Here is a 12,600-nt window from a genome sequence, read left to right as displayed (position 1 = left end):
GCTGAAGGGGATACCAAACTGTGAATCCTGAACAAAACAGTTTGGTGAATACATGTTTACATATTAGCTTCCACTCAACTGACAAGCAATGAAAGTAGCTACATGGTTAGCTAGTTAGCTATAAGTTCGTTGTCATGGAGAGTAAAAGATGGACCAGCATTGCGTCTCACCAACTAGGTAACAATGTAGCATGAAATCAACACTCAACAGACACAATCCACTACCGCACCGTTGTCTGCTGAGCTGCAAAAAGATGCTCTGATGTTTACCTTTCAATCTGCTACATTACTGACTGCACTGACAAACTATAGCTGGCTAACAGACATGAGTGACATGGTTGTCAGGGACAGGGTTAACGTTATATTAGTTATATTGAAAAGGGAAAATATTGGGGTCATTGTTTATTAACTTTCCAGTATGTATTTCACAAACTAGTGAGCAACTTACTGTGAAGATACCGGTTAACTCCGCACCACTGAACTCCGCCCTGTCTGCAGAGCCACCCTCAGCTCAGAGTCAGCTCTGTAAACAATGAGTCGGAGCACGCTCTGCTGGACAAACTACACTATGACACCAATTGTTTTCTGCATTATATGTTCTGAAAAAAAAGTTTTCATATCTACGCATATCAGTAAACATATACGCCGATAACGAAATATCGGTGAAAGGATAATATCGGCCGACCGATATATCGGTCGGGCACTAGTGTACAGTATATCCATTCATATGTTCTCCCTGCCTCTGTACAAACATATTGAAAGTCTATGGTATTACCTTACCCCCCCCCCCCCCCCCCCCGCCTTTTTATCGCCCACAAGGTGAAATTTGTAAGTGATCACATAGAAAAGCTATATCAAACCTATCCTCAACAAGCCACATGTTTGAGGTGTATTCATGTCTGTAGCACAAACTGTGTTGTAGTTACACACAGAAATTCAATATGTAGAGTTAAGGGGGTTATTCAAATCTCTAACCCTTAGCATGAGCAATAGAAATAGCAATGCTTGCCTAAGCAAAGAATATTTGCTATTTCTTTTTCTGTACATTTCATTGGATGTTTAATTGATGTTTATGTAGCAATGACGTAGTGCTGATGACTTTATTGGAGGAGGTCTGAATGTAAATTGCAACCATATTGCAAATTCACCCAATCCCACATAAAAATGACATCATTTCATCATGTCATCTCCTGCTATGTTTTGGTGTTGTAGCTAGTCACTTTTACTTTCTCACTATGAGTATGTTACGGTTCTGTAGAATTCTCAGGACAGGAAATGAGTAAAAGGTTTCAAGTTCTCTCCTCTCTCGTGTGAAGATGCCTCTCTCACACTTTCCATCTGTCTGGCCATAAATGATTCAAGCTAACACAGCCATCAACAGCAGCTATTTAAGTTCAGTATATTACTCAAGATAGACCAGCAGAAAGCAGGGCACAGTTTAACCTCTTTTACACTTGATACAAGTAATGGATAATGCTCACCCCAAAGTCAAGCCACTGGTCGAGCCAGTGTTGCTAAGTTGGAATGCTTAAAAACACAATGTTTGGATGGTGGCATGGAGTCACTGTGTTTACATTTTGAAAGGCAATCAACTTATGAATAGTCTCTGTATGCTGTATTAAGCTAGGAAAAGACAAAGTATTTTACCTTTTATTTGATCTGTAATTAACATAATAACAGGTTTAACTCTCTCAATGCTTGATGTGCTCTGGATAATTGATAGAGTGATTGAGTGGGATGCTTTGACATTTTTAATTCAACAGAAATCATACTTTTTCTAAAGCTCCCAGTTTTCAGTGAAGCTACTGAAATTAAGATGTTCAGATCATTGACGCACATTTAGTTTACTGCTTGAAACTTTGCCTTATCCTCTTTAAACCTCTTATCTTTGCCTCTTTTTGTCTTTCAGACTCCTTTGCGGAGACGAGTCAGCAGAGAAGCCTTCAAAGATAAGAAGTCTTTTACTCAGGTGAGTACATACAAGCACAGATCAATGCACAGGCCTTGCTCTGTGATCATAAAATGCACTTGTTCTTTGCACCAGAATGTGTAATCTAGAGGAGACACTGTACAATTTGTATTAAGTATAAGAAGATCATTGCATAGCATCTCAAATGTTGCTCTGGTTATTCTGAAATGCCAAAGCCTGTCATCAAAATGACTGGCTACTATTACCTCCCAGAACTGCCTGACGTACTTTTGCGTTTTGTCTTCACGCTCTAAACTATAAGTAATTTATTACACTTAAACACTACACTTATTAGACTTCGACCTCTATTTGTATTTCTGTTTTGCACCAATTTCTCCAGAAGTGACGATTTTATCCTCTTAAACACATGGGATGGAAAGCTGCTTTATTTGCAAATTGTTTTGCAATATTCAGATTTTTCACATAAATTAAACATAGCTAGAGACCAGTGGTTGTCAAGGTCCACAATGAACAAAAAACATAATAGTGGTTCATGCATTTATGCTCTCAAATCTCTCACATTTTCACATATTCAAACTTGTCAGGTCAAGATGTCAAGTGAAAATGTTGTCCAAATGTCAATGAATTTAATAAAAAAGAAATGAACACCAACTGTTTATGGCATTAGTATTTGTGCATTTTTACATTTTAGGAAGTTTTTCATTACCACTTTCCACTTTGACTTGCATACTGGGGATTTTCAAAGGCTGATTTAACATACGACGTAGGCTCCACGTAGTTGCCAACATGTTGGTTTGTATTTATAGCTCTGCATTGGTGTGTCTGCATCGTTCTGTGAATACACAGCCAAAATGGCAACTATATGTTTCATAAATAAACAAAAGCAATGCAATCTTGTAATTGTAATTTCTGGATTCAAAAGTATTTATTAAATTATTTTAGCATTAAAAAATGTGTTCAAAGGATGTGAACATGTTGAAATGTAGGTACATATTATTTATTGTGCATGTTGCCTGCATTGCAGGTGGAAAATAAATGAGGAAATTACTGTACGCTTGCTCTTGAGTCACTTAAACAATAATAAATAAATATTTTATCATATATCTGACGTTCTGTACTGAAAAAGAAATTAATTAATTAATAACAACTCGACTGAATAACACAACATGGGTGTCGTTTTAAAGACTTTACAATGCATATAGGCAATATAACTAACTCACCGGGTGCTTTTTAATTTGTTGACAAATTAGAAGTATTCCGTTTCCATAACTTATGAAATATGATTATTTACTGAACACATACTGTCAGACATACGGTCAAATTATCTTGCCGGTCGGAAAGTTCACGAGTAGAATACAAAACTTTTTATTTAACTCACATTTCAAATTAATATCAAGTAGCCTAAAGGCCTGGAGAAAAAAGCCTTTAGAGTTTATAAGCTGTAAACAGATATCCTTTGTTGCGTTTGGCTTGTAATTTCATGAAACACAAACAGAATAAAAATAAAAAAAACAGCAGATGCTCCCAATTGGCACATTTGCATTAATGGTCCCGAGTCCAAATACAATGTGATATGATGCATAGATTTTAAAACAATCTTAGATAAAATGCGATGCTACCTCAGACATTCTTGTTATCATCCTGGGAGGCGGTCACTGGTTAAATCTGACCAATCACAGCAGTTGTGGTCTGTGTCAACACGACACACAGTCACATTTTTGAAGAGGTGCATGTCATGCTATGGCATAGGCTACGCCATAACCACCGTAGCTACGTGTAGCCTATGCTGTATTAGTACAAACCAGCCTTAAGGCACTATTCTTTATAGAGCTGCTTTGGTCAATATGTACGCGAAAATGCAAACAAATTGAGATTGAATGCCAGATTACTAACTAGTTATTATATACTGTACTTAAATGCTGTACCTTACTCTTTTCTTCCTTTTTAAGGAGGACAGTGCAGACTTGCGCTGTCAGCTACAGTTTGCCAAGGAGGAATCTGCCCTTATGCGAAAAAAGATGGCAAAACTGGGCCGCGAGAAAGATGAACTGGAACAAGAGTTGCAGAAGTATAAATCGGTATATGGCGATGTGGACAGCCCTTTGCCCCTGGCAGAAGTTACAGGTGGAGGCCCACACACCACCCGGGAAGCTGAGTTACGGTTACGGCTAAAACTGGTGGAGGAGGAGGCCAACATCCTGGGCCGGAAGATCGTAGAGTTGGAGGTGGAAAACCGTGGCCTCAGGGCAGAAAACGAGGACCTACGATGTCAATACGAGAGAGACTGCTTTGGCCGTGAACCCTTCTCTAGTGTTCCTACCTCACCGTACAGTGGCGATGCACTGGAATCTGCGAGTGAACTACGCCGCCACCTGCAATTTGTGGAAGAGGAGGCAGAGCTTTTGCGGCGCTCCATCTCTGAGATTGAGGACCACAACAAGCAGTTGACCTCTGAGCTCAACCGCTTCAAATTCGGGCCCAGCAGCCAAGGCGACAGGGAGTCAGAAGGGGCTGAAGGTGGAAGTGTTGGGTCACTAAAACCTGGCAATGTTAGCGGAGGAGGTAATTGCATCACAGGAGGAGGGAGTACCCTACAAGAGGAGTTGAAAGCTGCAAGACTCCAGGTTAACGAGTTGAGCGGGAAAGTGATGAAGTTGCAGTATGACAACCGGGTGCTAATCTCAAATATGCAGCGTTGCGACCTAGCAGCGCACCTGGGCATGCGGACCAGTAGTCCACGTGATAGCGATGCGGACAGTGATGCCGGGCGAAGGGAACCAAATGAAGAGGAGACAGCAAGGCTTCTGTTGCTCCATCCCAAACGGGAGGGACCTGTTGGTGGTGAAAGCGACTCAGATGACTTGTTTGAGAAGACGGCTACATCTGGATTCGCCAGTGCTGAGAAACCCTCAGATTTTGGTGACCTGGGAGCAGTCGGGTTGGCCCAACGTAGACGAGAAGACCGGGAGGCGCTTAACAACGTCAGACGTGAAGCGGAACGACTTGGAAAAACGGTAGAAAGGCTCATCACGGATACAGATATTCTGATCCTGGAAGGTCACCTGGTTGTCTTGGGAGGGGATCATCTTGTGGAGGGTTCTGAGTCCAGGGGTGACAGGGACTCCACTGAATCTAAACCCAACTCTCAGGTACTGGATTCCATCAACTCCCGCATGAGGGCTTTCAGGACAGAACTCCAGCTTTTCATGGATAAAGTGGACCACCTCAGGGAGGGCTTAAGGGACCGTGCCGATGACCTCTCCCCCATGCCTAACCTCACCGAATCCAGCAGCTTTCTGTCCACAATCACGTCCATGTCAAGGGATTCGCCCATCGGAACACTGGGAAGAGATCTGGTGACGGACTTTCAGGTAGGTTCCATGTAACTTAATCTTCCATCTTTTTTTTCAGTGCCTCATCAGTGTTTTCCTTCACATGCGATCATGTGACATGCAAACTTTCTTTTTCCTTTGCTGCTTCCTTATTTAAAAGCCATTTTGTCCCTTTTGAGAATGCATATGCATTTACAGTTATTCTACACATCTTTATGTACCGTATTCAGTAGTCCTGAAAACCTCAAAGTCCTGAATCCACCACAAAAAGAAGCTGTTCAACTAACACTGGCTGGCATGACTCTTCATACCAAATAAAGTTAAAAGAAAAGTCTGTAAGTCAAGTTTTGTTCTGGATACCCCACTGGAGTGTAGTCGGTAGATGTAAATAAAATACCTTTGTAGGCAAGACAATTACCTCTTGCTGCAGTGTGATTTCAGTACTTTAGTGAACTATGACCACCATTTGTTTGACATGTTGGACATGTTTAGTTGTAGCCAGAGAATCTGACTAGTAGAGCTGGTTATACATTTGTCTGGCTTGACATAAGTAGTATATCTCAGACATCTATGAATTGCATCAAGATCTGCATTATGTAAAAGAATAATGGGAGTTTTCTGTGCAGAGTTAAGGCCGAAACATACTCTACACAAGTGCGTGAATGCAGATGCTTCTAGCCACGCAAGCTCGACTTCATGCATTGTTGCATACCAAAATGTGTCAGACCACAACTCATAACACAATGCAAGTACACGTTGCTTTCACAACATTGCCACTAGGGGCTCTATAGTGTACATTAGTGTGGATTGTCTGCTTCTTCGGTGAGTTTTCTCTTTCAAGTCAACTACTGTCATGGTGGAGCAACAGTTTGAAGATAATATTGCTGAGCAAGTGAGTTGAAGTCTATATACAGTATCTGCAATATAGCAACTTGCCTGAATAATAACACATCCAGTTTAATGGCACGGACTTTTCAAGGTAACTCTATTGCCCCCTAGAGTACTGAGGTTTGTTACCACCACAGTAACGCAAGAGCGCACATTAAGTTCAACCGGACCAAGCTTTGGCGATGCCAGTCTTCTTGCCTTGTTAATGGATCACAGTGCCAAAAGTGTTTACACAAAATTGGATTAAAAATGTACAATAACCACACTGGTAAATGAGACATTTATGGTTGCATACTACATATTGTACATCATAGTATGCAAACAGTATTAAAACCAAAACAGAATGCAGTATAAACAGTACTGCAATAAAGTAAGCAATACACTAGTATTACATTTCAAGCATAGCTTATTTCTCTCTTTCTTGCTTTTAAAAATGTTTAAATTTTTTTTTTTTTTGGTTTTTTTTTTGTCTTGAAATCATTTTCAAGGGTTACCACTACTTTGTAAGATCGATTCACAACAGGTACTAGACATACAGCATTTTCAATACCTTGAAAAACACACATCTGCCCCGATTACCAACCAGCTCAGCCAAGGTGCTCTTCCTTTTACATTCCTAGTGATGGTAAACCACCCTCAGTGCTGCTCATAAACACGTGCACCTGCTCCCTCCCCATACCCAACCCTCATGTCTTACCCCGCACTAACCTATGGCTGCTTGCTGAACTGTTGCTGGAGCTGGAGGGGCAAAGAAATAAGGGTAATTTCAGCATTGCTTTGCAGGGTTACAAAGGCTATGTGTACAGTTTTGATTGACATTTGATGTGGCATGACATAAACGTCTCGGTTACTGTCGTAACCTCCGTTCCCTGATGGAGGGAACAAGACGTGTCGATGTAGTGACACTAGGGGTCACCCTTGGGAGCCCCATACACCTCAGATCTTTGAGAAAAGGCCAGTGAGAATTGGTGAGTGGAATTTGCATGCCAGTACACTAGTATTACATTACACAGAGAGAATCTAATATAATAATAATATAATTTATGACAGTCCGGTGTGAGATATAAGAGTAAGAGTAATAAAGTGCAGTGCTGATGTATTTTGATCGTGGGAGATCAAGAGTTCAAAAGTCTGATTGAATGGGGGAAGAAGCTATCATGAAGTCGGCTGGTGCGGGTCCTGATGCTACGATACCACCTGCCTGATGGTAGCAGTGAGAACAGCCCATGGCTCGGGTGGCTGGAGTCTCTGATGATCCTCCGAGCTTTTTTCACACACCGCCTGGTATATATGTCCTGGAGGGAGGGAAGCTCACCTCTGATGATGTGTCTGGCAGTTCGCACCACCCTTTGCAGTGCTTTGCGGTTGTGGGTGGTGCTATTGCCATACCAGGCGGAGATGCAGCCAGTCAGGATGCTCTCTACAGTGCAGGTGTAGAACCGTGTGAGGATGTGGCGGTTCATTCCAAACTTCCTCAGCCGTCTCAGGAAGAAGAGGCGCTAATGAGCCTTCTTCACAATGACTTCAGTGTGGATGGACCATGTCCTCAGTGATGTGGACACCCAGGAACTTGAAGCTGCTGACTCTCTCCACTGGTGCTCCATTAGATGGTGATGGGACTGTGTTCTCTGTCTTTTCTTCTGAAGTCCACCACAAGCTCATTTGTCTTACTGACATTGAGGGAGAGGTTGTGCTCCTGACACCAGTGTGTCAGAGTGTGCACCTCCTCTCTGTAGGCTGTTTTATCATTGTCAGTGATCAGACCTACCACCGTCATGTCATCAGCAAACTTAATGATGGTACTGGAGCTACTGTGTTGCCACACAGTCATGTGTGTACAGAGAATACAAGAGTGGGCTGAGAACACAGCCCTGCGGGGCTCCAGTGTTGAGGATCAGTGATGAGGAGATGTTGCTGCCTATTCTAACCACCTGGCATCTGCTTGACAGGAAGTCCAGGATCCAGCTGCACAGCGAGCGGTTTAAGCCCAGAGCCCAAGTTTCTCATCAAGCTTGGAGGGCACTATGGTGTTGAATGCTGAGTTGTAGTCTACAAACAACATTCTCACATAAGTGTTCTTTTTTCCAGGTGGGAGAGAGCAGTGTGTATTGTAGATGCAATGGCATAATCAGTGGAGCGGTTGTTGCGGTAAACAAATTGCAATGGGTCTAGTTAGAGAGGCAGCACAGAGCAGATGTAATCTCTGATTAGTCTCTCAAAGCATTTGCTGATGATTGGGGTCAGAGCAACAGGATGCCAGTCATTTAAGCAAGTGATTTTGGATTGCTTTGGAACAGGCACAATGGTGGATGTTTTGAAGCATGTGGGGACTACAGACAAAGAGAGGGAAAGGTTGAAAATGTCCATAAAAACACCAGCCAGTTAGTTCACGTACGCTCTGATGACGTGGCCTGGAATGCCATCTGGGCCCGCGGCTTTGCGGATATTCACCCATCGGAAGGATCGGGTTACATCCACTACAGAGACGGAGAGTGAACTAACCTCTGTAGCTTCGGCCGCGAGAGCTCTCTCCGCGAGGACGGTGTTATTTCCCTCAAAACGAGCATAAAAAGTATTTAGCTCATCCGGGATAAAGGCAGCGGTGTTCATGGCAGAGTTTTTATTCCCTTTAAAGTCTGTGATGATATTAATTCCCTGCCACATGCTTCTAGAGTTGGTGGTGTTAAACTGTTCTTCAATCTTGTTCCTGTACTGACGTTTTGCTGTTCTGATTTTTCAGAGGCATAACTGGCTTGTTTATGCTCCTCCACGTTCCCGGAATTAAAAGCGGAGGTCCGCACATCAAGTGCCATGCGAACATTGCTATTAATCCATGGCTTCTGGTTTGGATAGATCCGTATTGTTTTGGTCGGAACAACGTCCTCTACGCACTTTCTGATGAAACACATTACGCTATCAGCGTAAAGCTCGATGTCGTCATCAGAGGCGGACCGGAACATCTCCCAGTCCGTGTGATCAAAACAGTCTTGTAGCGTAGAGTCTGATTGGTCCGACCAGCACTGGAATTGTTCTGAGGGTGGGTGCTTCCTGTTTCAGTTTCTGCCTGTAAGCGGGCAGAAGCAGAATGGAAGAGTGGTCCGATTTGCCAAATGGTGGGCGGGGGAGGGATTTGTAGCCATCCCGGAAGGGAGAGTAGCAATGGTCCAAAACCCGGTCCCCTCGTGTGTTGAAACTGATGTGTTGATGGTATTTTGGTGCGACTGATTTGAAACTGGCTTTATTAAAGTCCCCAGTCACAATGAACGCGGCCTCAGGGTGCGCGGTTTCCTGTTTGCTTATAATCCCATACGTTTGCTTGAGTGCCCGGTCTGTGTCGGCTTGTGGCAGGATGTGCACAGCAGTGATAATGACCGCTGTGAATTCTCTCAGTAGCCAGAATGGTCGACACAGAAGCATGAGAAATTCCAGATCAGGAGAGCAGAAAGACTTGATAGAATGTACGTTCCTCTGATCACACCAGGATGTGTTGACCATAAAACATACACCACCACCTCTGCTTTTACCTGAGAGGTCTTTCGCTCTGTCTGCTCAGTGCACGGAGAACCCCACGGGTTCAGTGGCTGAGTCCGGAATCTCCACAGACATCCAAGTTTCTGTAAGGCAGATAATGCAGCAGTCCCTCATCTCTCGTTGGAAAGAGATCCGCACTTTCAGCTCGCAGAGCTTGTTATCCAGAGACTGAACATTTGCCAGTAGAATACTGGGTAGCTGGGGTCGATTTGCGCGGCGTCTTACTCTGATTAGAACGCCGGCTCTGTTTCCCCTTTTCCTCCTGCGTTTCCGCGGCCGGGCAGCCCAGACAAAGGGCTCCGCTGGTGTGTTTGTAAACAGCAGTCGGCATTGAGGAATTTGAAGTCCGGTTTATGGTGTGTAATTGCTGAACCAATGTCCAAAAGTGTTTGTCTGTCATAGACAATAAGGCAGACAACATCCAAGACAAAAAACATAAGAATTGTAAACAAAACAAACAAAACACTACCATGTTGTGTCGGAGCTTGCAACGCAGCAGCCATACTCGGTGCCATCTTGATTCCACTCAGCTGGCTCGCAACCACTCATTCAGGTTTTGTGCTGAGGAGCCGAGACAGGGTCCCGGCCATTTCAGCAGGTAGTACAGCGTTGTGGCAGGGGGGACACAACGTCTCATTCCCTCCATCAGGGAATGAGGTTACGACAGTAACCGAGATGTTCCCCTTCTGTCACTCACTCGACGTTGTGTCGATGTAGTGACACTAGGGGTCCCTATATGCCACAACTAGCTGAATCATGTTATGTGGACTGCCGGTGCAGGTGCAAGCAAGCTGGTCGGTCGCCGAGTGCAGCTCCTGCATCAGATCAGGATCAGGACTACCCACGTGCAGTTTCTTTAGTGCCTTAGCCTGGTGTACTTGCAGGAGGGCCATGGCATGCAGGGCAGAGGCAACCTGGCCAGCGGCGCTGTAGGCTTTGGCCGTCAGAGACAACGTCATCCTACAGGCCTTGGAAGGGAGTGCCGGGCGATCCTGCCAGGTGGCTGTGCTTTGCGTGCACATGTGCACCGCTAGCGCCTTATCCACCTGAGGGAGCTCCGTATACCCGTGGGCCGCCCCTCCATTGAGGGTAGTGAGAGTGGACGAGCTGAGAGGTCGGTTTCGGGCAGAAATTCTGCCCTCTACGACCTCGTCAGCTCGTCGTGCACTTCCAGGAAGAAAGTGACCGGGGGGGGGCGTGGCTGTGAGCTGTGCCCTGAACCCAGGAACCAATCATCTAGCTGTGAGGGCTCAGGGGAGGGTGGAAGGTTCCACTGCAACCTGACACATGCGGCGGCCCGGGCAAGCATGGCGGTCATCTCGCCGTCAGCCTCAGACTGGGCAGGCCGACCCGAAGGTGGCAGCCCAGTCGAGTCCTCGGCGTCTGACATCGAGCACTCATTCCGCTCCGGAGCTCCGAAAGGGACACTAAGCTGGCCCTGGGGCGAGCTGGTCTCCTCTCGGAACTCGCCGGGGGCAAATGAGTGTGCTGGGGAATGGGAAGTCCGCGGGGATTTACCCGGCGGAGCCACGCCCATTGAAGCCCCCAAATCGCCTCCAGCGGCAGCCGGGCCACCCTCGTATCCGGAGGTAGAAGGCACGGTGCGGGGGGGCGGCTAGAGTGGCTTTCCCCCGGAAGAAGGAAAGCCGTGACCACAACGTTGCCATGGTCATATTCTCGCAATCAGAACATGAACCATCCACGAACACTGCCTTAGTGTGATTACAGCCCAGACACGTGAGGCAGCGCCCGTGGCCGTCGGAAGCGGAGAGATAGCGACTGCATCCAGGAATCACACAAAGATGGAAAGGCATCTTGAAAAAGATGCGTCTTTAAAAAGATGTTCACGTCAATGTGTTTGCTCTAATAGAGAAAATATACTCTTTGCAGGAATATAAACTCTCTTAGCACTGTCGAAGCGCCCAGGGGCATAATCTGCACAGATCTGTGCAGAAGGAGAGAAAAGCCGCTGGAATGCGCCATATATCCAACAGCAAATGCTTCTTGGGTGGTGATTGGACCGGTAGTGGAAGACAGCTTGCTGACACACAACAGCTCAGCTCCGAAGAAAAAATCTGAATGAGTGGTTGCGAGCCAGCTCCTTTTATACCCGTATGTCCGGAGGAGTGGCATGCAAATTCCACTCGCCAATTCTCATTGGCCTTTTCTCAAAGATGTGAGGTGTTTGGGACTCCCAAGGGTGGCCCCTAGTGTCACTACATCGACACAACGTTGAGTGAGTGACAGAAGGGGAACTAACAGTATGCATTATAATGGCAGTGAAATGTATTTGTCATCGCCTTGGGGTGCCCCCAAGCAGACCTCAAAGATCTTTATTTACACAGTTAATACTGATGCAACATATGTCGATCATGCAGACATTATGAGATATGAAATATTTGAAGTGCTTACAGTGCATTTTGTTTCAAAATAACCTCCAAAGGTGACATTTAGCTTGCCTTTGTGATCAACATGAACTGAACATACTATGAGTATATTGAACAGATGTCTTTATATTATTTGGTTGATGTTCCTCAAGAAAAATGCAGCTGAATTGCCAGTGTCTTTTGTTTTTAATGATTTTTATGTGTTTATATGTGTGATTTGTGCTAAACCATCTTGGAAAGCTATCCTCCATAGAGCTGCTTGTAGCTTGTTTCGTGCTTTGTGCTTTAAAACTGCTTTACGATAACCTGAGTCAACTTTCCAACAAATAACCTATGAGTTTGACATGGTTAGTAGTTTATTATACTATATACTGTATTTAAAGGTGAGGTGTGTAATTTCTGCTCCTCTAGTGGCATCAAATGAAATTGCAATTATTTATTTATTTAATTCATTATTTATTTTATTTATTGAGAAGTCCGCCATATCAACTTCTGGCTCAACCAATGGCGTGATTTTTAACTTTACTCTTTAT

General features: G+C 44.6%; 1 protein-coding gene across 4 annotated transcripts in view; it reads left to right on the top strand.

Moving 5' to 3' along the window:
* Positions 1 to 12,600, top strand: part of LOC127440670 (microtubule cross-linking factor 1-like) — an 86,446-nt gene that overhangs the window by 36,911 nt on the left and 36,935 nt on the right. For all 4 annotated transcript variants that reach the window (XM_051697402.1, XM_051697401.1, XM_051697400.1 and 1 more), the window contains exons 4-5: positions 1,909 to 1,968; positions 3,879 to 5,300. In XM_051697402.1, the coding sequence (XP_051553362.1) occupies positions 1,909 to 1,968; positions 3,879 to 5,300 (1,482 nt within the window). The remainder of the gene's footprint in view (positions 1 to 1,908; positions 1,969 to 3,878; positions 5,301 to 12,600) is intronic.

The sequence above is a fragment of the Myxocyprinus asiaticus genome, chromosome 5 (assembly GCF_019703515.2).
Source record: "Myxocyprinus asiaticus isolate MX2 ecotype Aquarium Trade chromosome 5, UBuf_Myxa_2, whole genome shotgun sequence".
Classification (NCBI taxonomy): domain Eukaryota; kingdom Metazoa; phylum Chordata; class Actinopteri; order Cypriniformes; family Catostomidae; genus Myxocyprinus; species Myxocyprinus asiaticus.
Note: the sequence above shows the minus strand (reverse complement) of the source record. Positions and strands in the feature narration are given on the sequence as shown.